Genomic DNA, 25,510 nt, shown 5'->3' on the forward strand with positions numbered 1-25,510 from the left:
ATGTTCTTAGGAAAACTTCTTAAAAAAAAATACAGCATTTACCAACAATGTTAACTGTGCTGTTGTGGACCTCTTAAAGGTAATTAATCGTAGAAGCTACTCTACCTTTAAGGGAAAAAAGTAGGAACATAAATTAAGGGCTATGAGTAGGAAACAAGAAACAAATCTATGTCGGTGGTGGGAAATTCATAGACTAATAGATTCATAAACATTTGACACATCATATTATAAAAAGTCCAAATTCCAATGTTGCTATTAGTTTTGAAATGTGAGTATCTCTTTAAACAAAACCAAAATGAGCTTTTATTGGGCAGAATAGATCAACCAGGTTATTTTGCTGTCATCTCAATGTTTCATTTTCTTTGCTATAAGAAGCATGGACATTCTGTAATGTACCACACATGAAGCCAATAGTATATCTGTACTCTGTAAAGCTAGCCTCTTGGGCCCAGTGACCACTTACAAGAAGATTCAGATTAATTTGTAACAAGATAGATCTGCATCTGTTTAATTATGATTAAAAATAAAATAGCTGCACTATGCCATCTGTTAACAAGATTTAAACATTTCCTATAGTATTAGCCACATGAAAGCTGAAGATCAAGCACCAGTAATGCAAAATTCCTTATTTTTGAAGCTAGTGGCAATAATCAAAGTACAAAAAAAATGTGCACAAGCAACCTGACATGGACAGCCATTTGCATTCCTTGAATGCCTTGCACCTTGCCTTGGATACAGCACTGCCTGTATTCAGTACTAGTGCATTTAGATGGGGAGGATGGCAGCAGAATACTGTACCTCCTAACTTTCAAGTCATTAATATGTTTTAATTGTTTGCAAAGTGTAGAGAGCAACTGCTGCACATGTGTCTGGAGCCAATGCCAGAAAAATGTACATAATATGATCTACCCTTTGTATATTAAAGCACAAACCTAATCTTATCGGTGTCAGCCCCATCTGCTACACTAGTACTAATTATATGCATTCTGTATTATGTAATTGTGTTGATCGACCTTATTGGCCTATTCTTAGTAACTATTAGTAACAATTACCTGTCAAAGCACAAAAATAACAACACCTTTATATCTGTCCTTCCTTTTCTGTTGCTTTTAAACAATAGACAGTAAGACTTTAACATGGAGCCTGAGTTATCTTTTGCAGTAATCATACATTCCAGGTAAACGATATACATGAATGAAAAGTAATTGCCTGTAGCTACTGTTTCGATTTTTGGTGTGCTAAAACCAGGGCTGGGCCAAGTACTGTTGACATCCAAGGCAATAGTACTTAGCCTGGTGCCCCACTAGCCTGCCCACCTATGTGCACTTCCCCAAGCAGTCTATACCAACTCTACCCTCCCGGCTGACACTAGTTCACCTTCCTCACTAATTGATCACTTTGAAATCTGGAGGTGAGTTCTCCAAGCCGGTGCCTCCCCTTTATACCCCCAGTTATGGCCCATCCTGAAGGGCGTCAGTGTTCCCAGTTACAACTCAGACCCAATCTGTTGACTTTATTTTGGGAGATGCTACACTGTGGTGCAAATGCAGGACAAAAATGATCACCTATGTACGGTAATAAAATTTGTAATTTTGTCACAAATGCCTTTAGCTTTTTACTTGGTCTCAACTGTGCACATCACAGGGAAAACTTTCCACTTCTGTGTAACTTAAAGGAAAAGGAAAGGTAAAAACTAAGTAAGCTTTATTACAAAGGTCTAAGTAAATACAGCTATAAGAACTCACAGAAAACCTGCACTGAATCCTCTATCAAAAGAAACACAGGATTTCTTGTCTCATTTTTTGTAAACACGTTCTTCAGTATCTGACTTCCTCTCTTGGAAAAAGCCTTCATTCCCAGGGTCTGCGCTGCTCTCTCCTCTCTCACCTATCCTGCTCACCCCTCCCATAAGAATTTATAAAACTCACTCCCCCTCCCTTAGGAATGTGTAATGTGAGCTACCAATTGTTAGAGCTACAGCAGAAAGCTATGAAGACCAAGCTAAAATGGCAGCTGCAATCTTAAACAAACTAAGGGAGCTTCTAGGGTTCTTTTTTCAGGTAGTGTAAAGCTTTCTGCAGAATAAATATAGCTTTCTAGGTGGCACTAATGTGGCAAATCTATTGACAGTAAAATACCAAAATGACTTTCCTTTTCCTTTAGCCAAAGTAAAGTGGAACTTAACCAACGCACCAAAGCAAACTATGAGTACCTAAAGACTTTTAAAAACTTTAAAGTAGGCAAAAATTAGAAATTTTATAAGGGGACCTAATCAAGAGGTGCTGTATGGCATCATCAGGATCTTAGTAAAACCAAGATGTGAAGCCAGAATTTTGTTGGAGCACAATATATTGATGAATCTTTGCACAATGGCTTACCTGAGTATGATGGAAAGGGTGAACTACAGACATGTTCCAGACATGTTCCTTTTTTTTTTTACCAACTGCTGACCACATATATGGGTTACTTGACAGTCCCATTACCACGCAAAAATATATGAATATAAATAAGTATCTATTATACTAATTTATGTTAATAGCAGCCTTAACTTGAAAGGGGATCTGAACCCCAAAAATGATTTAATGCAAACTTACTTACCCTGAAAAAGTTTGTATATACATTTTGGGGGTTTAGATCCCCTTTAAAACACAAACAAAACATCTGATTCTTCAACAATAATGCTCAATGTTTATATAAAAATCTAACTTCTTGTTATTAGCTAGAATAATTTAATATTTTAAAAAAAAAAAATCAATAATTCAAAGTTTTTTGAAAGAAAATTGAAAAAAAAAGAATTAACAGATCACAGAACCACTGAGCTACAAATGTGGCAACACATTTTGTTTTTTTATTTAGAGTAAGATGTGTTAACATCCAGCATGACAAAATTTGTACAAAGTTCACAATTTAAAAATGAAGTATCACTGCAACTTGTGATTCCACACATTTATCGCAAAATTAAAATGTCGTCAACGAATCCATGCCGTGTAGTACAAAAATAAATCAAACTTCAGTTCCACAGAGAGCACAATAAATAGTTTATACAAAATTTTGTCTTAATAAATGATTACTTAAATTAAATTAGAAATGAATATGAACAATAAGTTATAATAAATAAATTTCGATGACTCACAATAATTCCATATGAAAGGTCAGCATTCTAATATGTGACACTTTTGTGATCCCTATATAATAGTCACAGATAAATTTTGATTCCGTATTATGTACCACCGTTAGATGAGCAGCAGGTTTGTGCTTAAAATCCCTTTCCATTGTACATAGGTGATAACAATAATATTCCAAACTGATACTATTACTCTACTGAAAGCATTACTATATTGGCAAAGAAGCTGCAGACACAATGCAGTGGAAAAAGGCCGATGCCATTATTAACAATGATAGCCCTAAAGAGGTTTAGGGCAATGTACAACATGTATATGGCAAAAGGTTAACATCAAGCACCTTGCGTCAGCTTTTTGAAAAGGCATTTCTGAGCATGGCAGCTACACCTACTAGCACAACAGAAAGATGGTTCTTTACAGAGAAGGTACTGCAAAGCCCAAGGTAATTACATAATCTTTTCCCAGCTAGTTATGAAAGTCCTTATGGAAAACTGTAAGCTTTTGTACAGTGAATAGTATAAAGTGCTGCTGGGATATACATTTATTTATACATATATATACCGAGGTTGAGTATTGTATTAGAATATTTGTTCTCATATCCCTGTAACCTCCCTTAGCGATATTATTGAGACAGCCGTAATGGCTTTTAGTAGAATTTGTTCAGAGTTAGTGTCACAAGGCTATTGACACAAAAAATTGCACACCTCCGTATATTATGGATATATAGGACAAGGTAAGTGCAAAACGTCAACTGGCACATTGTGGGGACAATGACCCTGTAAGTCCTATTCTGCTAAAAATATTTTTTTTTAATTTTCTTTTTTTAAAAACCATCTTTTTTTTTTTTTTTATTCATAGCAAAATTCTAAAGTACATTGTACTTTCTGCATAACATCAAGACATGGAAGGAAAAAAGATATGCCATTTTTGAAAGTAATTGACATCCTTAAAAACACAATACATCTTCTGACATGACTTTAAAAGTGGTCATATGCATACATATAGTGCAGTCGTTTGGAAGAAAAAGAAACGATACAGAAAAAAAAAATCTTCATTTCAAATGAGAACGTTAAAAGAAGTAAGTGCCATCTGATATTCGGAAATGGAACAGAAGTTTCACAAGAACGACTGAACGACAATCCCATATCATTTTCAAAATTAAAACATCAAAACAATAAATAAAATGTAAAAATAATAAATAAAATATTAAATTAATGGTTCCATTAAATAAAGGAATGAGTTGAAGTTTAACTTTTACAACTTTTTTTTTTTTTTAAATTTACCGTTACATTTTTTTCCAGGGATCGTTTTTTGTGTTGACTGTAATCCCCTAATAAATGAAAGAAGCATGAAAAACTAAAAAATGTATTAAAAATAGTGTCTTTGATCCTCAATCAAAAATGCAGGAATCCAATACAAGGGCATTTTACTACCAGTTTGGAGGGAAAATTAATTGATTCTGGAGTGAAAGGGTGATTTAGTGGCTATTTCTCCAAAGTTTATTTGAAAAATATCAGTAGGAATCCTCTCATTGTCCGCTTGTGTTCTGAGACAGTTCCTGTTGACAATGGGAGCTTCCATTTTAGATCATGTAATGAATGAAAAGTGCTTTCAAGCTGCTTTGATTCTCCACGCAAGTTTTTCAGAGCTTTGATGTTGTTTTTCAGCCATGTAACCTTTTTTTTTTTGTAATTTACAACTATCCAACGTCCTTTCCATGGAGTTAAAAAAAACTCATTTATTTCACCCCAGCCACGCGCCGACCACTGAAACCAAAAGTCCCAGCTTATATTTTAAGCATCGTTAAAAAATAAAGCATTTCACATCAATTCTTGTTGTGAAACAATACGTGCACCGAGTGTATTTCTCAAACCTCATAAAATCCCCACAGCCCCGAGGCCGAAGGAAAATGTCTAGAAAGTGGGTGCAGGATACAGTATCTTTCAAAGCTGTTTTGTCTTATTCAGTTCAAAATACTAAAACATTGATGCACCGAAGCATAAAAAAATCTACACTATGATTCTCTTCATCGGCTTACCTTTTTGTTCAGAAATATATTTACCTCAAAAAATGTGCATACATTAGCAGCTATAAACATTACATGGCATCTCACACAATGTCAGCTTTTATGAAAACGTACAAAATGTGTATGTATTCAAAAACTATTCAGCAGTTACTATTTTTGAAAGCAAGACATAAAATCATCATGAAGTCTTGTAAGCATAACACTGTTTCAAAATGAAATAGATATATAACACTTTTAGGTAAATTACAGCAGCAGAAAATAAGAGGCAACCGTATTTATTGATTTTTTTTTTTTTTCAAGCAGAACCTTCCTCATAACACAACTGCTCAGACTTGTATCCCTCGCACAGCTTGCTTTATGTTTTCCAGCAGCGCCTTATTTTCCGGACTCTGGTAACGATCTTGGTTTGTGTACATGTCCGTCAAAGTGGTCACATAGGCATCAAAATTCTGTTCGTTGATTGGATCCTATGAAAAACAAAAATATTCGTTATATATTTCATTTTTAAATTAAACCATGGATGACGAGGATGGCTGTCATTGTAATGCTTTTTCGCTTTTTCCAGTAGTGGGACAATAATCGGATGTAACACTGTTACATTGCTAATTTGGGGTGTAAAGAAATACAGTGAATCCAGTTCAACCCCTCTTAAAGGCATTTATTGAATCTGCCATCATAATATCAACTAGTAGGGCATTCCACAACCTCACCGCCCTCACAGTGAAAAACTATTGCTTAAAGCAATAGTTCAGTTCTTGTCCTTTGTTCCTGTCTGTATTAAAAAAATATCCCCCCTTTACCCGCCTTATAGTATCCTCTAATGCAGGGATCCCCAACCTCTTATACCCGTGAGCCACATTCAAATGGAAAAAGTGTTGAAGAGCAACACAAACATGAAAAATGTTTCTGGGGGTGCCAATAACAACTGTAATTGCCTTATTAATAGCCCCTATGTGGACCATCCTACAGAGGACTTTGTTTGGCATTATACTTCAAAAATAAGCACCTGCATTGAGGTCCTACTCAACTCCTCATGTATTCCTGTGATTATTCCTAGGGATTAGTGAATTTGTCCCATTTTGCTTTGTTGAAAAATTTGGGAAACTGCTACAAAATTTGTGAAACAGAGAAAAATATACGTCAAATGCATTTAAGTCAACAGTAGCGATGGGCGAAATTTTTCGCCAGGAAATGAAAATTGCGGAATTTCCATGCCTGGTGAAAAAATGTGTTTATTACTAATTATTCCTTATTACCCCCTCCTACCACAGACCAGGAACTTATATTAAAACTATAATTCCACACAATTACATTATATTACTAATGGGCAGGTTGGGAACCACAAAATATCCTTAGAGAGACACATTTAGCTAGAAGGCTTCCACATAGGCAGCCCTGATTGTTATTTTTATACTATAGTTCTTGATGTCTATAGCTGCAGTCTTTAACTCAAACAAACAAATACAGTAATTGTGTTTTAATAAATGATGAATCAATTAGCAAGAAGTCAAAATAAAATGCATGTGGAATTCCATCAAGAGCTTTATTGTTTCAAAGTATCATCAAATTATCTGATGTGTTAAGTCACAACATCAGAATGTTGTAAATGTTGAGAAAATAATGTATAAAATAATAGGCATATAGATGAATATTTTGACAGCAGATACATAGGTAATGATACTACACTATACTACTTACCATGTGGGGCAGCTGGATATTAGCTAGACTGTTAATTAAAGACTGGCTCAGATTGGCCAGCTCATGAAGAAGAGACTCATTTTGCTGTTCGATTGCTTTATTCTCTTCCTCAATTGTCTTCAGGTTGCTCTCCATGGTGGTAATCTAAAAAGTGCCAATATGTGCAAAAAATAATATAACAATAGTTATAACAGCATGCGTTTAGTAAAAAATGACCATTAATGCAAATGTAAATGTGTGATGTCTAATTATTTGTTAACTTATGTGAACATGCTTTTGGGTAAAGGAGATTCCGATGGAAAATAATTGTTACAAGCCTTGATTAATGCTTGTTATACAGAGTGTGGATCTACAGCTACCTGTCAGATAACCCCAATGGCTAATCCTGTAGTGTGACTTTAGCTTACTTTTATATACGAGTGCATTTTGGGGGGACGTAAACAATTCTGAGCTAAACTTGTATGAGTGTAGTATGTGCAGTGGCGTGTAGTTGAATTTTGAGTGTGTGGCTGTTACTTAGAAAGATGGCCTTATAATAAACAACACCTTGAAATGAAACAAAAATCTTGTCAACTTTCCTACCACAAACAGAAAATGGTCCCTGTTTTTAAATCTGAAGGGGGTTGGATAGAATTTGCTAGACTTTACTTTTATCTATTTAACACTCTAATTATTCCCCCTTCAACTGCATTTAGCAATGACAGTAATTATCACTAATTATAGCAATTACCTCCTAAGGTTAAAATATCCATTACATTTTTTATATCCATGTGATGCCTCATCTTCAAACATTATCAAATTATCTAAAAATTTTGTCTGTAATATTTATAAAATAATATTGCTGGCTATACAGGAGGAAAGTACTTTATGCTACTTTTGTAGGTAATCATTCTTTTTTGTGTTAATACTATGTGAAACATTAACTGTACTCTTCTAGTTCTGTTAACAGACATTTATTTTACTATCTTTCATTTACATGAACGAGAACTGTATCTATGTTCTAATGCTCATCCTATATCAGTCCTGTCCAGCCTGGGGTGTGTGGACAACACATGCCCTTTCAAAAATGGCTTCCAGACACATTGGACAGGATTAAAAGTGAATCTGCTAAGTTATAATCTTCTAATAGTCTATAGTGATATTGAGGGATACTGATCTAGCTGATATATAAAAAGAACAAACTCATGGACTGTTTATGAATAACTTTTATTCTTCAAAGGCTGAATTTCGTGTAAGTTACATGGAAAAACCACACAACCTCCCCTCCCGTGTAACTTACATGAAATTGGTATTCATCAACACAGGGTTCTTGGCAAGCAACAGGGCGCTCGTCCAGTACCTAGTGGGAGGGAGCAGAAGCTGAAAAGGGGGCAGAGAATGAGGCAAAAGAGGTGGAACTGATTCCGATGAGCAAACAATGTATGTGTATAAATTAGGCTGAGTTTATATATTTTAGATGATGGATTAATAGAAGTTTTTTTTTAATTTTATCCATGGAGTTTTTTGAAAATTTGCTGTGACTCCCCTTGATACTGGGGCCTTGTTTGTACTCCTTGGTTTATATTTTGATGTGTTAACATCACTCAGCAATTCGTTTGTTTTTTTTTTTTGCGTTATTGTGTATCAATTAGAAACGTTTTGGAGATACTAGATGAACTGTTAGAATAGCCTTATGGCTGGTCTAACTTCTATGCCATCCAGCCCTGCTCAGCATTGAAAATAGAATGCCATTTGATTTATTTTCCTTTTCAGATACCCTTCAGTGATGTTTGTGTTTAAATTCCACCTCTTTTTATTGTAAAATCAGAATTACTAGATTCTAAAATAAATAAGAGCAAACAAAAAAAAAACATCATTCCGCATTTGACTTAAAGAATCTCAGTGTCTTTAGACAATTTCCCAGGATAATATCATCATCCAAAAAATTCATTTCGTTGGAACGGTTAATGTTTGTCGAAGAAACATATTTATAAGTAAAAGATTCTACTATAATTCATTCCAGTTTCACGTATATAGTGCCACACAATTGAATGTAACACTGGGGAATAACAGATGGTAACAAGCTGGTTCTCATCCTCACCCTTAGCCTCCATGTATTTGATTTTTTTTTCTAGACTATTAATATATAGAGTTGATGTCTTGGTTGATGAATACCATGCAGCCAACATGAACATGTGGCCACAGAAAACGGTATTTACGAAATTACGGATGCGCCCACATGCGTCACATAATGATGTAACTTGGACATGTCATGCACATGCACCACACAAAGCATTGTTAGTGCTGGCTTTTGAAAGAGGTTTTGATGACAATGATTTTTAATCATTTTGGGCAACACATTTTTTTTTTTTTAATTTTGAATAATGTTGCAGTTTCTTACTTGGTCATTTCGTTGAAACAAAGATAAATAAAGTCAGTCATTTTATATAACAATAACAAACATGTGGTCTAAGCAGGAACGTTCCAGTTTCAACTCCTGATCATAGCTAGGGCAAAACTGGGAGATACAGTTGCCTTGGAATTAATGCTGTGGCTAAACAAGGGTAAACAAGAGGGTGGAAATAGAATGTTAGGAAGTTAGACTACTGCTAAAGGGGACCTGTCACCCTAAGAAATAATTCCAGATTGTTTTCAATTGTGTTTGCCAAGCAAAATAAACTTCACTTACACCATATAAATTAGTTGAATCTTATTTTCTTCAGCCCTGGAATTCACAGTTGCAGCAAGCAGACAGGCACCATTTTGTGGTAACTGTTATTAAGGCAAGCTTTGAATCCTGCCAAAATCTTATTTCTGTGCCAGTATTGAGGGACCTGATGCTCATGTCCATGCACTGGTTACAAAATTAGATTGTGAGAAGGGAGGGGTAATGTGAGGAGAGCAGCAACAGCTAAGAAGTTCTGAATTGAAAGTGAAAGTAACTCTCTGCCCCCCACCTCTATGCCTAAGGCATTGAGTCGGGGCAGGCAATATGTGATTGACAGCTGTGATTTTTAAATTCTTTTATAATGGGTATGGATGTGTTAATAAAAAAATGAGCTTTGGGTTCATATTTAATTTGAAAAAGGGCTTTTATTATACAGCTTTTTATGCCTGGGTGACAGGTCCACTTTAATAATCCCCTATGTAAGACAACAGCATCATAATTGACACAACGTAGGTGTGATGGATTCTCATTGAAGAATCCTCTTTGGAAAAATGGTTAAAAATGAATGAAGGATTTACATCCCCCTTTTCAGCTCAAGATAACATTTTGCAGACATGGATGTTATTGTTATGTTTTCTGGTAACCAAACGTAAGAGCAGAGATAGGGCTTGACCACAATAAGAAATTCTCTTCAAAATAATGAACTGAGCATGCATGAAGTATGGGTGAGTATGAGAATAAAAGTTGTTCTAGACATTTTTATCCTTGCTTTTCATAAATAAGTTAGTGGCATCTGAGAGGGAGCTTGCATTTAAGTTAGTGTCCTGCAGACTTAGCAAGTCTAAGATTATATCAATACTGTTCATTTGAAATAATATTACTGGGGAGCATGTTAATACAGAAATGGCTACCTGAGTTCTGAGTTTAATCATGTCAGACTCCATCTGGGAATTGGATTCGTTTAGCTCTTTGATTTCTTCATCCAGTTGTTTTATTTCTTCATCATTTTCAATACCTACGTGATGAAAATAATATATAAAGGTACAAGACAGGACGTAATTAAGATGAAAGCAGTGACATATCTGAATGATTTATTATGCAGAAGCCATCCAACCTTCCCCGATTTTATTCTTTTCTCTTTAATGCATTAAAGATTGCATGGAAAACTTATTTTTTAATGACAGATTACAACAAATAATCAACACCTTAATGGGCCTCTATACCATTAACTATAGTTTGCCTCTCAGATGATCTAAGGATCATACAAAACTGTTGTGAATGCAGTGGTAGCTCACTTAAACATAAACTGTAAAAAAAAGATACAAGCATAAAATCATATTTAAACAAATTGGCTTATTAGTCGTGATCTCACTCTGCCTTAATAAAAATAAATACATTTATAAAACAATGACATTAAAAAAAAAATGAAAACACATGTACCACTTGCTTATTATTTAGTATTTCCTAAAGAAAAAATAATTTCAAATTGAAAATTTCTATAGGAAATAATAAACCTAGTGAATGAGGCTTCAATGCGTTTTCTATAGGCCTTGATATTCTAAGGAGACTTTGTATTTGGGTTTCAGTTATTTTATTTTCTTATTGGTTGAAAATTGGTTCCACCCAGTCCCTTACCTTCTATGACAGACAATAGTAATAAAAAAAGTAGATATGTCATAAATTATAAATTACATCATGGGCCCAAGGAGGAATCCTAGAATTAACCTGTGTTCCACTGAAGGAAGAAACCTTGCTTTACAGGTCACGTCACATGAATTACAGTTGTGAAAAACATATTTAAAATTTAACACCATAAAAACTTTAAAAGTCTATAAAAGTCTTTGTAGATAAACTGTAAGAATAACTGTGAGATAAACTGTAAGAAAAATTTTACTCTTGCGTCTAGCCCCTTCTCGTTAATCTAGCCCTTCTCTTCAAAATTCCCACTCCAACTCATTCTCAATGCTTAATTCTGTCTTCTTCTACCAGCAATATAATGTTGTACTACTGCTTCTCTTTCACTTTCTCCTTTGTTCTTTTATCCTGTTTTTTTACTGCTTAACACTAAACACATGAAAAACCTATCATTTTTTAATTGGAGAAACATGTATGATTTCCTTTTATCTAATGAAACCTTTATCTTTAATTGTTATTTCTGCTAGTTTCTTAAATATCTACAGACCATCTGCTGACTGAGCCCTGACAAGGATCCCATATCTTAACTCTTCTATCTCCACTATAATGTATCCATATGCTTTTTTTAAACTACAGTTGCAGCCAAGTTCCTTTACCATGTTGTTGTGTTGTCTCTTTCAGTTAAAATAGGGAAAAAATACCAAAAATTGCCACCAGGTGGCACATGGTCTATGGAGTTTTCTATTGTGTTTTGCTGGCAAGTCTTTGGACTCTAGCACCATCTAGAGGCAGGATTTAACACTCAAAAAATGGTGTCTGGACATAGTGAGAAAAAATGTGAAAACTTGATGACTGCATCTGTATGTATTTCCAATGAATTAAGAATTGAGAATGAGTTGGAGCGGGAATTTTGAAGAGAAGGGGCCAGATTAACTACAAACATTGGCATTGTAGTGTGAACAGAAGAATGAAATATATTCCTTCTACTAGGCAAAAAAATCATTGGAATACTCTTGACAAGGATATAAAAGCACCTTAACACATAAGAAATAGTATGATAAATGATTAATACCTCCATACTCACAGGAGTATTTGCAGGTATATTGGCCATTTGACATTAAAAATTTGAACTTACCATTGGTTGCCCGCTGTTTTATTGTGAGCATTTCTTCTCCCGATAATCTGGCCTTTTTCATAGCTGAAGTTGCTCTTGGGCACCCCGATAAACTAACAAAAGGAAGAGATAGAAATCTATCAGCTGTGGCAATTACAATGATAGATTCACATTTGGTTAGTTTGGCAGCACTTTCCGGTTACCTTGGAAAATATGATAGATCTTCTTTATTTCTGTAACAGAAGATGTGAAATATAACTGCTACAGTATTGCCTTGGCTCCATTCATTGTCATTACAAGTAACTTTGATCAAGGTTCTTACTAAATTGTTAGCTCCAGTGTAACATTAGATTCTTTGAAGGGGTTTATTACAGCTGCTGAGCTTTTCTGCTTAACTGTACAGGGAACACCCTGCAATAATATTGTTTTACAGTACAAACTATTTAATTTCCAACCATTTTGACTGCCCCTTCCCATCTACTCAAAAATCTCAGGTCTTGCTCCTTGGGATGCCAGGTAACCTGCTGGTATGTTGTTTAGGGATTATAAAAGTACATGAGTACATGAGTACAAATAGATTTTAAGCTCTATGGGGCAGGGACCTCCATCCTCTTGTGTCTTTGACTCTTAACTTATTGCAACTGTATCTTGTATTTATTTGTACTTATCGTTTGTAAATACTTTGTATTTATTTATTTTAATACCCCTGTTTATATTAATGTATTCTACTGTACAGCGCTGCGTACATAAGTAGCGCTTTATAAATAAAGTTATACATACATACATACATACATGAGGGGATGAGGAAGAGTCTACGAAGTTTTAGAAAAATAAAACCCCAGGAAAGCTTAAAGTACAGGCATTTTTAAAACAAATTAATCAAGGCTGAAAGGAGCTAATTATACATTTATATCTTAATATCGGAATTGAATGAATAGGTTTGCTCCTCTTCATATAACAAGATCCTTATATTTCTTCTATTGTTCTATTCCTTCTAGTTCTTCTCTTTTGTCCTTCTTTTCTACCGTAACCCCTTGTTTTTGCTTTACTTGGTTTCCACTTTTTATTCAAGAAAACTTCGGATGGCTTTGGAAAACAAAGCACCATGTATGTGCGGTGACTAGTATATAGCATAGAGACTTCATGGTTACAATATCTGTAGCATGTAGTAAAATGTTATAAATATATAAAAACACCCTTTGTATCTGATGGTGATAAACATTTCATGTAGCTGCATAACAGTTAGTCATTTTAGTTAGTAGAATTTTTTTGTCATTAAACATTTTTTCTAGGATGGATTGAGTGGATCAGCATCTGTAGTACTGTTACTGTTTATTGGCTATGCTCAAGAGCTAAAAATGTTCAGTTGATATATGAACTGAAATGACCAACTGGGAGAGTGGTATAAAACACATGCTCTACCCTTATCAACCAAACAGTGGTTAGAATTAACTGGTTTACTGCACTTGAGATGAAAGGAAACATTCAGATGACCTGTCCAAAATGTAGATGTCTAATGAATGGGATTTAGTGGTGGAAATGTTACAAAAATTTGCAAGATGAAATTAAGGCACCATTCATTTATTTGCTTATAAAATGGTGCATAATGCCTGATCTTTTCAATTCATTCATAAAATGAATGAAAGTCAGTTTATTGCATGGTTTAATTGCAGTCGTGTGACATACCTGCGATGTGTAAGAAAACTACCACTGATATGTCCAGAGCCATCACATCCAGGAGTGGGACATGACATGCCCTCTGTCTTTCCAGATTTCCAGGAGAATTGAGATCCATTTAAATAGCCATCTTTCTGTCTCTTAGCTGCTAGCGGACACCCAGAAGCACTACGATGTGAGGCGTACTTTCCAGTGACGTGGCCTTGTCCATCACATCCAGGCACTGGACACCTGCATAGTGTAGAGAAAAGATTTGTTCAACATTTACATGAATATCCTGGAGCAAAAGATACTCAATTTTCATGTTTAAAATTCAAATTACAAAGTTGTATTTGTAGAGTTATATTTGTCTTGGTCAACCACTGAGCCAGTTTCAAAATGTTCCTTAGTACAAAGTAAAAGACTTAGTATCTCACTGTACAGGCTATGTGAAAAACCCAAGGATTCTTTCTGCTAATGCTACACCTGGAGTGTGCCTCCAATTATGTCATACAGGCTTAAATGACACAATAGACCTTGCCCCCAGCTAGCTTCTTGTAAGGAGATTATAAGCCAACGGGAAGGTTATGGCGGGTGATAAGGAATGTTGTAGCAGAGACAGCTTGAGAAAAATTGAGTCTCAGCAGGAAGACTGAAACAGCAGGTAGGATAACTTCACAGAAGCAAGGGGAAAGGGATTTATATTATTGCAATAAGAAATAATTTAACCTGTTGACTGATAAAGTATATGAAGGCTGCCCAAGAAATGACACTATGCTAAGGAAATGTACCGCTGTGATGTCTAACAGAAAGAAGTATATTTCTTGTTGCTTAGCTTTATTAATTAACCCAAGCTACAGATTAGCTTAAGCTATGATGGAATAGTTTGCTAGGTTCATACCCTCAAAGTAGATTTCGTCAAATCTAAAGGCTGTGGCACACGGGGAGATTAGTCGCCCGCAACAAATCTCCCTTGTCGCGGGCGACTAATCTCCCCGATATGCCATGCCACCGGCGAGAATGTAAATCACCGGTGGGGTGGTAAAGTTGCCTTGAGAGGAAACTTCTGCGGTTTTGGCATCGCGTATGCCATCCCTCCGGTGATTTATATTCTCGCCGGTGGGATAGCATTTTGGGGAGATTAGTCGCCCGCAACAAATCTCCCTTGTCACGGGCGACTAATCTCCCTGTCTGTCATGGCCCTAAACAATCTACAGAGACTGCTTGGAGGGTAACACCTATGGGTTCATTATCTGACCCAAAAGTCAGGCTTATACTGTTGGGTACCGATACAGCTAACTGGCACAATCGGCACACTTTGGGAATCCATGTGCAGGTATCCCAGATCTCAAGCAAGCGTGGTCTTATTGGAAGCATAAGTCTGGTGTCTTCCAGTGAAAAGCATATCACTCTCCCTGATGGAACTTTGTTTGGGTAATAGAGAGTTTTGAGATGGGAGGGTTGAAAAAGATAACGGAGAGGAATAAGGATATTGTGAATGCCATAAGAAACAGGATATTGGGGATGACACAATAGAGAGGAGTAAGGATATGGTGTAATGTGTTACACTCAACAGTATATGTACAAAATAAGAACAGCTATGGGGAGATGCACTACAGGAGGGTTAAAATGGTAACAAATAATATTGATAATTTAACTACATATATGAAGCAGATTCTAAAGAGTCTAGCTAAATGTACATGACAATAGACTAGTGGCAGCCAATATAGACAGATTAGGCATATGTAGCCACAGAAATGTACGCAGTGTTAAAAGTTACAGCTCTTTACAAGATGATCATTGTTAGTTAACCTAATTGGTTCTTGATCTTCTTTATCCTCCTTGCTTTGTGCTATCTTGATGCCACTTTTCTTTGCTCTTGGACAACCTGAAAGACTAATTAGAAAAGAGAAGACATTTCAGCCCAGGAAAAAAGGAGCAATTACTGAAGTGACATGCACTGAATATTGTGTGGGACAAGTTTGAAAGAAAAAAGTGGGAAAATGATACCTTTCTCTTATTATAAATAAATGTAATTCCTCACCATTTAATCTAAACGCAGGGCAATAGCTGTGGGTGATGGGAATTTACTTGTAAAACTACTTCAATCAGTTTAGGATTTCTAATTCTAAAACTACGCACAAGGATGAACCATCACAGACATACGATTAAGGCCAAAGCGTGTGATACACCGGTGGGTCAAAAGGGATTCTGGGAACAAATTCCTTAAGGATCTTAGAAAAATCCCATTTACATGGGTTTATCCTATAGGCTAAACCTCACCCACTGGGTTTTCAAAGCAGAAGCCAGGATAATAGCTGATCAGATTCCCAACTACAGACCGGTTTCGCCCTTCTTGGGGCTCATCAGTGTAGTGCAGGGTTTTCTGATAAGCTTAGGTAGAGCCAGGAGTGGGACAGCACTTCTGCAATCAGGACCACAGGCTTCAGGACATGAAGGTGTTAATTCTAAAAGGGAACTTTGGAACTGAATGAGAAAGGAAGATCTATGAATTCAAATGTATGGAGTTATTCAACACATTAAGACAGGGCCTCAATTTGGGGTCAGGTTTCATGTCACACTATCTGACCTGACTGAATCCAGGCCCCTGGACTATTTACAACCCACCCTAATAAACATTAATTATTATCTTCACAAGTTATCTCTATCTATCTGTAACTTCCTAATTTGTTGCTCGTGAACACTTCTCTCTGATCTATCAGTATAAATGTTGTGCCATTCCAGTTTTCATTTGTATTTTGCCTGATGAAGGGGCCTTAGGGCCGGAAAGCTTGCAATGTATTTTTATTGTTAGCCAATATAGGTATCATTTCTACAATACTCTCATATTTGAGTTTTTTTTATGAATTCTTCTGTAAAAATTCTTTAATGTGAGCCAGTGGGTTCCTATTTCTGTTGTACAAACAGTGATAAAAGAAAAATTGGGACCATTGATCCTATTCAAACAAATACCCCAAGACAATTCTATAGCAAAGAAAAGTGAATTTTAGTTTATTAATTGAATTACCAAACCTTTTAAAAAAAATCTTATTTTTTGTAAATTGTTTATTGTTTGGGAATCAGCATCAGGTAAAATAAAGCTGAATTTTTCCTATACGTTTTACTTTTAAAGGTTTATCCTTGATTTTAATGGTGTAACAAGGGTCTGCTGTGTTAATATATTTAATTATGACAGTCGTTGCTTCCTCCAAAAATATTTTGCTTTTAGTCTGAATGAGCAAGAAAGAAAAAAACTCTCTGCCAAGAGGTGCTTGGGCATGGAATGGCCCGAATAGCTGTTGTCTGAGGAATATCACATAAGTATTTTTGTTTTTGAAAAGACAAGACCAACAGCAGAGCAGCAACATTAAAAATCCCAGATATTACTAGGAATTGCTGTCCACTAATGTCTATGGGAAATGCCACAAGCAGCCCTCTGTCCATGAATGCATTCGTATAATTAGGGGTGACCGTTGAAGGATTAGGGCCTAGGTTACTAAAGATGAGATTTAGGGTAAATTTGTTCTCCTTTCTGTTACTACAAATGGGGCAGTCCTAGGCATTAAATAAAATACATTTTGCTAATACTAAAATATACATGTAGCCTTTTTATGTTTCCAAACATACAGTAAAATATTATACCACAAAGTGAGAACGCTGAAAAAACGATATTATTCTGAGTATTTATATACTTGGTATATTTATATACTCATACTATATATATTTATATAGCTCATATATTGCTGAGGCCAATGTATCATGAAATGCTGCTTAAATGTTTTTCTTTGGTAGGCTGAAGACATGGTGCACCACATTACTGAAACCCCAGGTCCCAAAAATTCTGGGTAAAACATACCATATTTGTATCAGTTTTTACCAAGGATTATTGACTTTATAGGTTCTCATTTCTTACCTTCTATGGGAAGCATAATTTCCGGTAATATGTCCAGAGCCATCACAACCAGGTGTCGGACACCTAAAACAGCGATATAGATAAAACAGTTTAAAGTACAAGAATCCTTTTTTTCCCCTTTCACTTAAGGTGGACATATGCTTAAAATTCCATATGGATCTTTGTCCTATCCATGTGCTTGGCTAAATTGTGTCTATTCATTCTTTTGATCCTCTGCCCAACAATCGGTTGGCCAGGGGAAAACCAAAGCCGGTTTTCATTAACAATCATATTTGGAAGTAGTTGTTACCAATAAGCATTTATAAGAATGCAAAGACAAGAACTTACTTTCAAAAGTATAACATTGTTTATATAGGAAAATACATTGTACATTGTGTTTAAACAACACTGGGATATTTAATACATTTTATTTATAAATGTAATGTATAACTAATGCAAGACAACATGAAATAGGGCTTGACCCCATTTATAGTTGGAACTATTGGAGTTAGGGTGATTCCATAATAAAAAAAATTGGGCAGAATCCATTTGGTACCTGAAGGCACCACTTAATTTTTCATAGTTAATGAACAGATATTTAAGATGTGTGTAGTGATTAGTGGTTGTGGTACAATTAAGAACAAGATCCCAGTGTGGAAGCTTCCAAAGATGAATAACCCTAAGCAATGAACCCCAAAAGAGAATAAGCCAGTGAAATCAATAGTGATACAGGTATGTCTATTCTATAATCCAGAATGTTTGGGACCTGGGGTTTGCTGGATAAGGAATCTTTCCATAATTAGGATCACCATACCTCAGGTCTACTAAAAACATTTAAACATTTAATAAGATTGTTTTGCCACCAATATGGATTCATGCAACTTAGTTACCATAAAGTACAAGCACTGTTTGTTATAACAGAGAACTTAAAATGGGAGATGTCCCTTCTGTAATTAGCTTTCTAGATAATGGGTAACCTGTATGTTGTTAGAAATAGTGGTGCTAGGTACACTGATGATATATAGCAGCCAGAGGTGGTCCAAGTCAGCCGGCGTCCTAGGCAACCTGTCTGGCCACCTTATCCGCACCGCTTCCCCTCTTCCCCCCCCCCCCCCCCCACGTGCACAAACGCATGCACACGTTGAAACACAGTTGGGGGAGAAGTGCAGCGCCATGTGGGGAAGGGAGCTCTGGGAAATCAGCGGTGGGGGTAGGAGATCCCAGACTAGGAGTTGGCAACAGAGATACCTGCCTAGCCCCCTCACTGTTGCACCTTAGGCAGATGCCTCTTCTGCCAACCCCTAGTTCCAGCCCTGATAGCAGCTAACAGCCCTATGCGTTTTTAAGACATAGGGTAAAACTCACATCTTTAGGGACTATGTTGTCCTGTAAGAGTGAAGTTGTCAATAGGTGCGTAAGTATTGAAGCCAACATCTGCTTGAGTAACCTGTGGCTTCCATTTTACCGTTTTTCTATTGTGGCTATGCACTGCCCTGTAAGAAGTCTCAAATAAAACCCATCTTCTCAAAAGGTAAGATAAAAGGGGTGATGCCTGAAACAACTTTGCAAGCCAATTATTAAATAGACCTGGAGTCAGGGAACCGTAAAAGATTTTGATTGCTAATATATTTACAAAAAACTTAAAAGCCACTGAAGATGTTTCATGAATGTAGATTGCAAAGCTGCTTGGCATTATATTGTCTTTTCTTTTGCAAAATAAATTATTTTTGGGCGGAGGTGCTCCTTTAGTATTAATTTCATTCTAAATCATGGACATTTATTGATTCTATCAGATCATGCTCAGAATGTTATAGGTTATATTGCTTAAGTTCCATTGTAAATCCAGTTGGATGAATTATAATAAAATAGGCTACAAAACTATATGGCTTCATGCTAGTGTGAACTGAGCTTAGCACAAGGTGGCAGCATTGTTTTAAAAAGATTCTTCTGTTACATAATCTGTGACCAGAAGAGAAAAAAAACGCATTCTACTCCGTTAACAGATACATAAATAAGCATCAGTAATTGCAGCACATCACATATAGTGGTAGGGAGGTCCTATCAATAAGCAGCAGACCATATGTGGGAATAATAATAATACAAATCCAGCTGAGATGTTTATTTCCTGCATTTCCATGGAGAATGCACTACTGGTTGGAATCATGATGAAATAGATACGGAAGAAAACCCTGGGAGCTCACTCTGTGCATTGTTCTGTATAAAAATATAATTTGCAAAAATATCACATAGTTCTAACGTTATTTAATAATTTTATCATCCTTTTCACAATGAATTACCAAGAATAGGCTGGAATAAGACTCACAGTTTTATGTCCTATACAGGGAAGGATAAACATCAAAGCCATACAAGGCAAAAAGAGAGCTGTAGATACGCTATGAAATATAGTAGAGCAATGCCATGCTGACTGGGGGTGCTGTAATAACAGGTACAAATTTAGCTCTACTTATTGTAACCCATAGCAACCAGTCAGCAGGTAGCATTTACTGGTAGTTATTAAACTAGCTCCATGGTTTGGCCTTGGCATAGTGAATAAGGGATGGCATGATCAGGAGTTAGAATAAGCATTTTTGTCATATTATCAAAGAAAAAGAAGTTCATATGTAAGACAAGTTTGGACCTAATATGCAGTGGTTGTGCATTTGGAGAAATTGTAACTTTGTTGAATAACATAAAAAAGATGGGGCCCATTTGTTTTAGGCTTCTGGAAATCACTTTGATGGTGTTGAGGCCCAAAGAGTATTAACTGAAGAGTATCTCTGGTTGCCCATGTATGGTATGACAGATAGCAGTGTTGTCCAACTGTTGCCATGCAATGGGTCAATCATTCACTATAATAAATGACCAATAAAGCACCAGATTATAATAAAGTACATCTACCAAACCAGTTCATGGAATTTAATTACAGACTAATCACAATTCAGATATTTTTTTATACTGGTTCATAGAATAGCTTCAAATGCAGATGTCACCATTGGTGATTTGTAACCACAATACTCATCTGTTTCATCTGTCACTTGTACCTGATATCAACTCTTATGGGCATTCAGTATGTCAATATGATCTAAACATGGCCAGTTAGATATCAGGACCATGTCATTGCACATATTCAGTAAGGTACATTCAAATACAGGGACATTGCTCTATATGTGGTCTAAAAGAGGGATGTATGATTAAAATATTATTGTAAAGTTTGCCTTTATGTAAATTATATTTTGGTTAAAAATGCTTAATTGGCTCAAATAATACTTTTAGCTAAAGGTTTGATTCTGGAAGTTCCAGTCCTTTTAACTCTTCCCCACATAATTTGTATTATTATTATTATTATTCTAAAACAAGATATACATTTCACAACTTTCATTTATTTATATCTCAATTAAATTTTTATTCCATGATTTACCATTGGTCAGCGCAAGCATTAGGTGGATTAAAATGCAATTTGTGTAGTGCTTATGCCTACCTGTGCTCCCATCATGCAGCACTCTGCAGTCTGCACCCTTGTGTTTATTGTGCTCAAACTAGCCCATTAGGTATAAGCAAAGTACAATTTCCAATCCTGTATGTGAATGTAATTAGTCTTGCTTGATAAAGGGTCTGTAATTGCTAAAATCTGATATGTGATTAAAGTGCACTTTGCAATTAGTCCACTTGGTCCTAGTTTCCTGCATTCCTGATTGATTCGCTGGTAAATAAATGTCTTGGTGGGACACTGGAGGAACATGTGGGACCACTTGGGTACTAGGTTGTGGCATATAATAGTTAATCTTTATTACTTAAGTATTGATCTCTATATTTGTTTATCTATTCCCAGGGAAAAACACATTGCTAGTTTAAAGGGGATTTAAAGTCAAGAAGAAAATTAAAGCAAACTCGATCAATGGGTGATCTTTTGAGCACTTTTCATCAAAATCCCTACAGATTCATGTAAAGAACCTTGCAAAGATTAAAGTAAGTCATATCTGCTGAGTTTATTTTTTGTATTAATGGAAAGCTTTAGAGCAATGCTATTTATGTCAGTCTTAAAGAGCATCTAGGACTTATTGGTATCTTTGAACAGGTGGGTCATTTAAAACACCCAATAAAAGTAACAGGGGAGAAAAGGGTTAATCATTGGGGGGGTGCTATTGGTAAGGCATCCCCCATTAATTATAATAATTTGCCCCATAACCCAGCCCAACGCTCATCTTCAATGACCCATAAGCCATTATCACTGGGGTCCCTAACAATTCGGAACCAACCAAGTGAATAACTGTGTTCTCATATCTTTATTAGTTGTTCTAGGCTGCTCACATATTGTAAATAAACAGAGATAAATATATTTAGCATGCTGGACATAATAGTATAACAGTAGCATTTATAACAGTGAATACAAAAAGTTCTCCTTACTTAAGCTCTTGGGAGCTGGTAGCCATCATGCTTCGTATGCTTTTATCTGCTAAGGGACAGCCAGACAAACTGCAAGAAATGGTGGGATATCTGGTAAGCAACATTTTTATGAACCAAGTTCACTTTGACAAAGCCATTCCAAAAACATTTACATTTGTTTTATAGAAAGAAAGACTAGAAATGCACAGTCTTGATGTTGAATGTTGGGGGTCATTTTCAATATGGAGGATGATGAAATCACTTTGAACTCTTTCACTTTCCCTTGTAAAATAATCAATATTTGTGTAATGGAGACTTCTCTTGGAGCAGAATAGACTGTGTTATGTTTCAAGACACACCAAACACACACAAATGTTTGCATGCTCTAGTCTAAGACTGACAAGTTGCACATTGAAGTGACAAGCTCTGCTCAAGGGCTCGATGTGTAGTTCAGTGGGACAGTTCTGACAGCATTATTGAGGTAAGCTGAAAACAATAAATTGACAGAATCCACCATGAAAAAAGGTCACATGATCACTCCCATCACACCCTGGGGTAGGACATCTGTCACCAAACAAAAACAACCAAAATAGTAAACAATATTTTTGACTATAACACCCTCGGCACCAGGCAACTGACTCGGCCCCTTCAAATGAGTAACCTGTAATTAGCTGTTGTAGACCTTTTGACCAAGGGTTTTGATATTTTCATTGTTTCCAGTTTAGCTTCAATGTCTGCAAAGCATTAAAATGGCAATGGAATATGAATAGGATTTTGTGAGGTACGGTACAAATAAGCAGTTTGCATAGCGAAAACCAAACTACAGTGTACAGCTACACAGCTTGCTCACACTACTTCACTTTGTACTTAAAAGCATTTGCATGCATGTCATACTGCAGAGAACAAGACGAAGGGCTATTATTTGCACACAGAAATAAAGGAGGCTGAAAAGTTATATAGAAGAAAAAAAAAGTTATTTCACCTCAGGTAATGCTTACGTTATTAAGTCCTTTTTGCTTTCCTTACACTGAGGGAATTTGGGCTTAGGGCTTGGAATTGTGACCTCACCAGGGTATCTTCGTTCCTCAAGAGGATCAGGGAATGGATCAAGGTCTTCATGCTGCAAGAAGAAAGACATTTCTGCTGAGCATTATCATCATTATGAGCAATTTATAGTGGCGAGAAATCGTTGATATGTTACAAATACAAGACCTCCTGCACCCCTTTATTTCAAGTCCAACCGTGTGGAATTCCAAGTGGAAATTAGAATGTCCACCTTAACTTCAATGCAATTCGATACACATGAGATCATATTCGATTAGAATGACTACAGTCTTATACAACATATAGATATGCAGGAGGCCATAACCTTTCCGAAAGCATTATTGAACATTACCGAGAGCTGTCGCTATGAAGCAGTATGTTGACATAAAGGTCTACTGAACAATATGTCCAAACCTTGATCTGTTATACTTCTTATTTATAAAATATTTTTCAAATAGCCTTGAAATATGTCCAATTCAAAATGTGATGTTACAGATCTTTCAGACAAGACTGTATGCAATATGTTACATTGAAGAACAATGGATTTGAAGATTTGAAATGAAAAGAAACGGGGCACACTGTTTCTGCAGTTGGAGGGAATAGATTTTTTTTCCAACGATATAGGGATCACAGTAAATAGACAAGAAACTGAAACATTGAATGGATTGTAGCATTACCATTGCCCTCAAAAAGAGATTTTATCCTGAAAACTGATAGCTATTTAAGAGGAAACAATCAATGAACAAACCATTATGTAATTTATATTCATCTTCATAAACAAGCAAGTCAAAAGCAAGTATATGTGTTTGCCAGATGCAGATTGCTTCTGAAGAAACAGCCCTTGAAATATTATCCTAAATACAGTCTCCCCTTGTTTGAGCTGTTATCTGGTTGCTAATGTTGCACTAACCCTGTCAGTTGGGCAGTCATTTAAATTAAGATGGCTATACAATGGCGATATAAGCAACTAGCTTGGCCCCAAGCAACTTATTATCTTGTGTATACCAACAGTCTGTCTGGTTAATATCTTGTCATAATTCTAGATAATCTATCAAGCAGGTGTGAAAATGATGCTTGCCAAGGACCACCTGTTCTCATCTGCTGGGTCTTCCAAGGTCCAATGATCAAATCAGCCTAGTTAGACCTAGCATGTGGATCTCAAGGTGTATGTCCAGCTTTACAGTTAATGATGAATTGGAGAGATAGAAGATGAACTTTTTTGTCTAAAGGGAACCTTTCTAAATTTTAGTTGTTTCAGAGGAAGGACTGAACTGGAATATTATAATATTATTAATATTGTCTCAGAATGAATCTAATATTTGGTTGGCATTCGTTGCTACCACAGCAACAAAAAATAGTTTACTGATGGTTAGAATAGAATTGTAAACAATTAATAACAACAGACAACAGGATCATTTGCAAATAGTCTCAACATGACTGATACCTACATGATCCTAGGTAGATACAAATATTTTTTCAAGTATGCAAAACCTTGTTTCTGGTAAGCCATCTGTACTGCTACTATGCCAATACACTACAAACTAAATTGTACTGAAATGTTTTGTTATTAAATGTGTATTCTCATGAAAACAGATGGTAAATAAGTGGCATAAGGCTTGCAAGCATATAAATACATACAGTATACATAATACAAATTAAAAAAAATCTAATTTTATTTGTTTTGTTTTGTCTATTATTTCCAGCCAGTATATCTGATCTAATATATAATATAATGTACAGCAGCCTTGTGAGAACAAAGAGCTCTTCTCTTTCTCTGGAGCATAAGGAAAATGACAAAGGGATCTGAGTTTTGATCACTGCTACAATAGTATTGACTGAAATGACTTGTGCCATAGCCCTAACTTTGTCTTACACCATAGACTAATAAATCATTAATATTCATGTATAACTCCAAGTTAATAAAGGAGCCTTGGAGGGAGGGGCCAAGAGGGAAATTGGTAGTACCAATCATGTGAGTAGCACACTAGAACCAAGTAGAGGCTTCTTAATTGACAATAGAAATGCAATAAATCTAGGTTTCTGTTTAAGAATTACCCTTATCCCAGCAGGAATCTGAGTTGGCTAAATCCTAAATGTTTAGACTAAGTCATGTGACATTGAAACTTTGGACAACTGAATGTGACATTGTTTTGTTTACACATCAGTTGGGGGCAGATTTAACTCTAACTCCATAATCTCTCATTTTCTTTTTTTTTAATTTTCAAATCCGAAAATCTGTTTAGATGCATAGTAAATCTTGGAAAAGTTGTAGTGGTTTTTCTCTGTTACTTTT

General features: G+C 35.8%; 1 protein-coding gene across 11 annotated transcripts in view; it reads right to left on the reverse strand.

The window, feature by feature from the left end:
• Positions 1-2,815: 2,815 nt before the first annotated feature.
• Positions 2,816-25,510, reverse strand: part of myt1l (myelin transcription factor 1 like) — a 303,857-nt gene continuing 281,162 nt past the window's right edge. For 5 of the 11 annotated variants that reach the window (XM_031902863.1, XM_031902856.1, XM_031902854.1 and 2 more), the window contains 11 exons: positions 23,172-23,293; positions 22,195-22,263; positions 17,812-17,874; positions 15,711-15,794; positions 13,929-14,150; positions 12,446-12,475; positions 12,264-12,355; positions 10,405-10,508; positions 8,126-8,185; positions 6,847-6,990; positions 2,816-5,615 (listed from right to left, as the gene is read on the reverse strand). In XM_031902863.1, the coding sequence (XP_031758723.1) occupies positions 5,475-5,615; positions 6,847-6,990; positions 8,126-8,185; positions 10,405-10,508; positions 12,264-12,355; positions 12,446-12,475; positions 13,929-14,150; positions 15,711-15,794; positions 17,812-17,874; positions 22,195-22,263; positions 23,172-23,293 (1,131 nt within the window). In that variant the 3' untranslated portion in view covers positions 2,816-5,474. The remainder of the gene's footprint in view (positions 5,616-6,846; positions 6,991-8,125; positions 8,186-10,404; positions 10,509-12,263; positions 12,356-12,445; positions 12,476-13,928; positions 14,151-15,710; positions 15,795-17,811; positions 17,875-22,194; positions 22,264-23,171; positions 23,294-25,510) is intronic. The other 6 variants (XM_031902858.1, XM_031902857.1, XM_031902860.1 and 3 more) reach the window with 5 other exon arrangements.

The sequence above is a fragment of the Xenopus tropicalis genome, chromosome 5 (assembly GCF_000004195.4).
Source record: "Xenopus tropicalis strain Nigerian chromosome 5, UCB_Xtro_10.0, whole genome shotgun sequence".
Lineage (NCBI taxonomy): Eukaryota > Metazoa > Chordata > Amphibia > Anura > Pipidae > Xenopus > Xenopus tropicalis.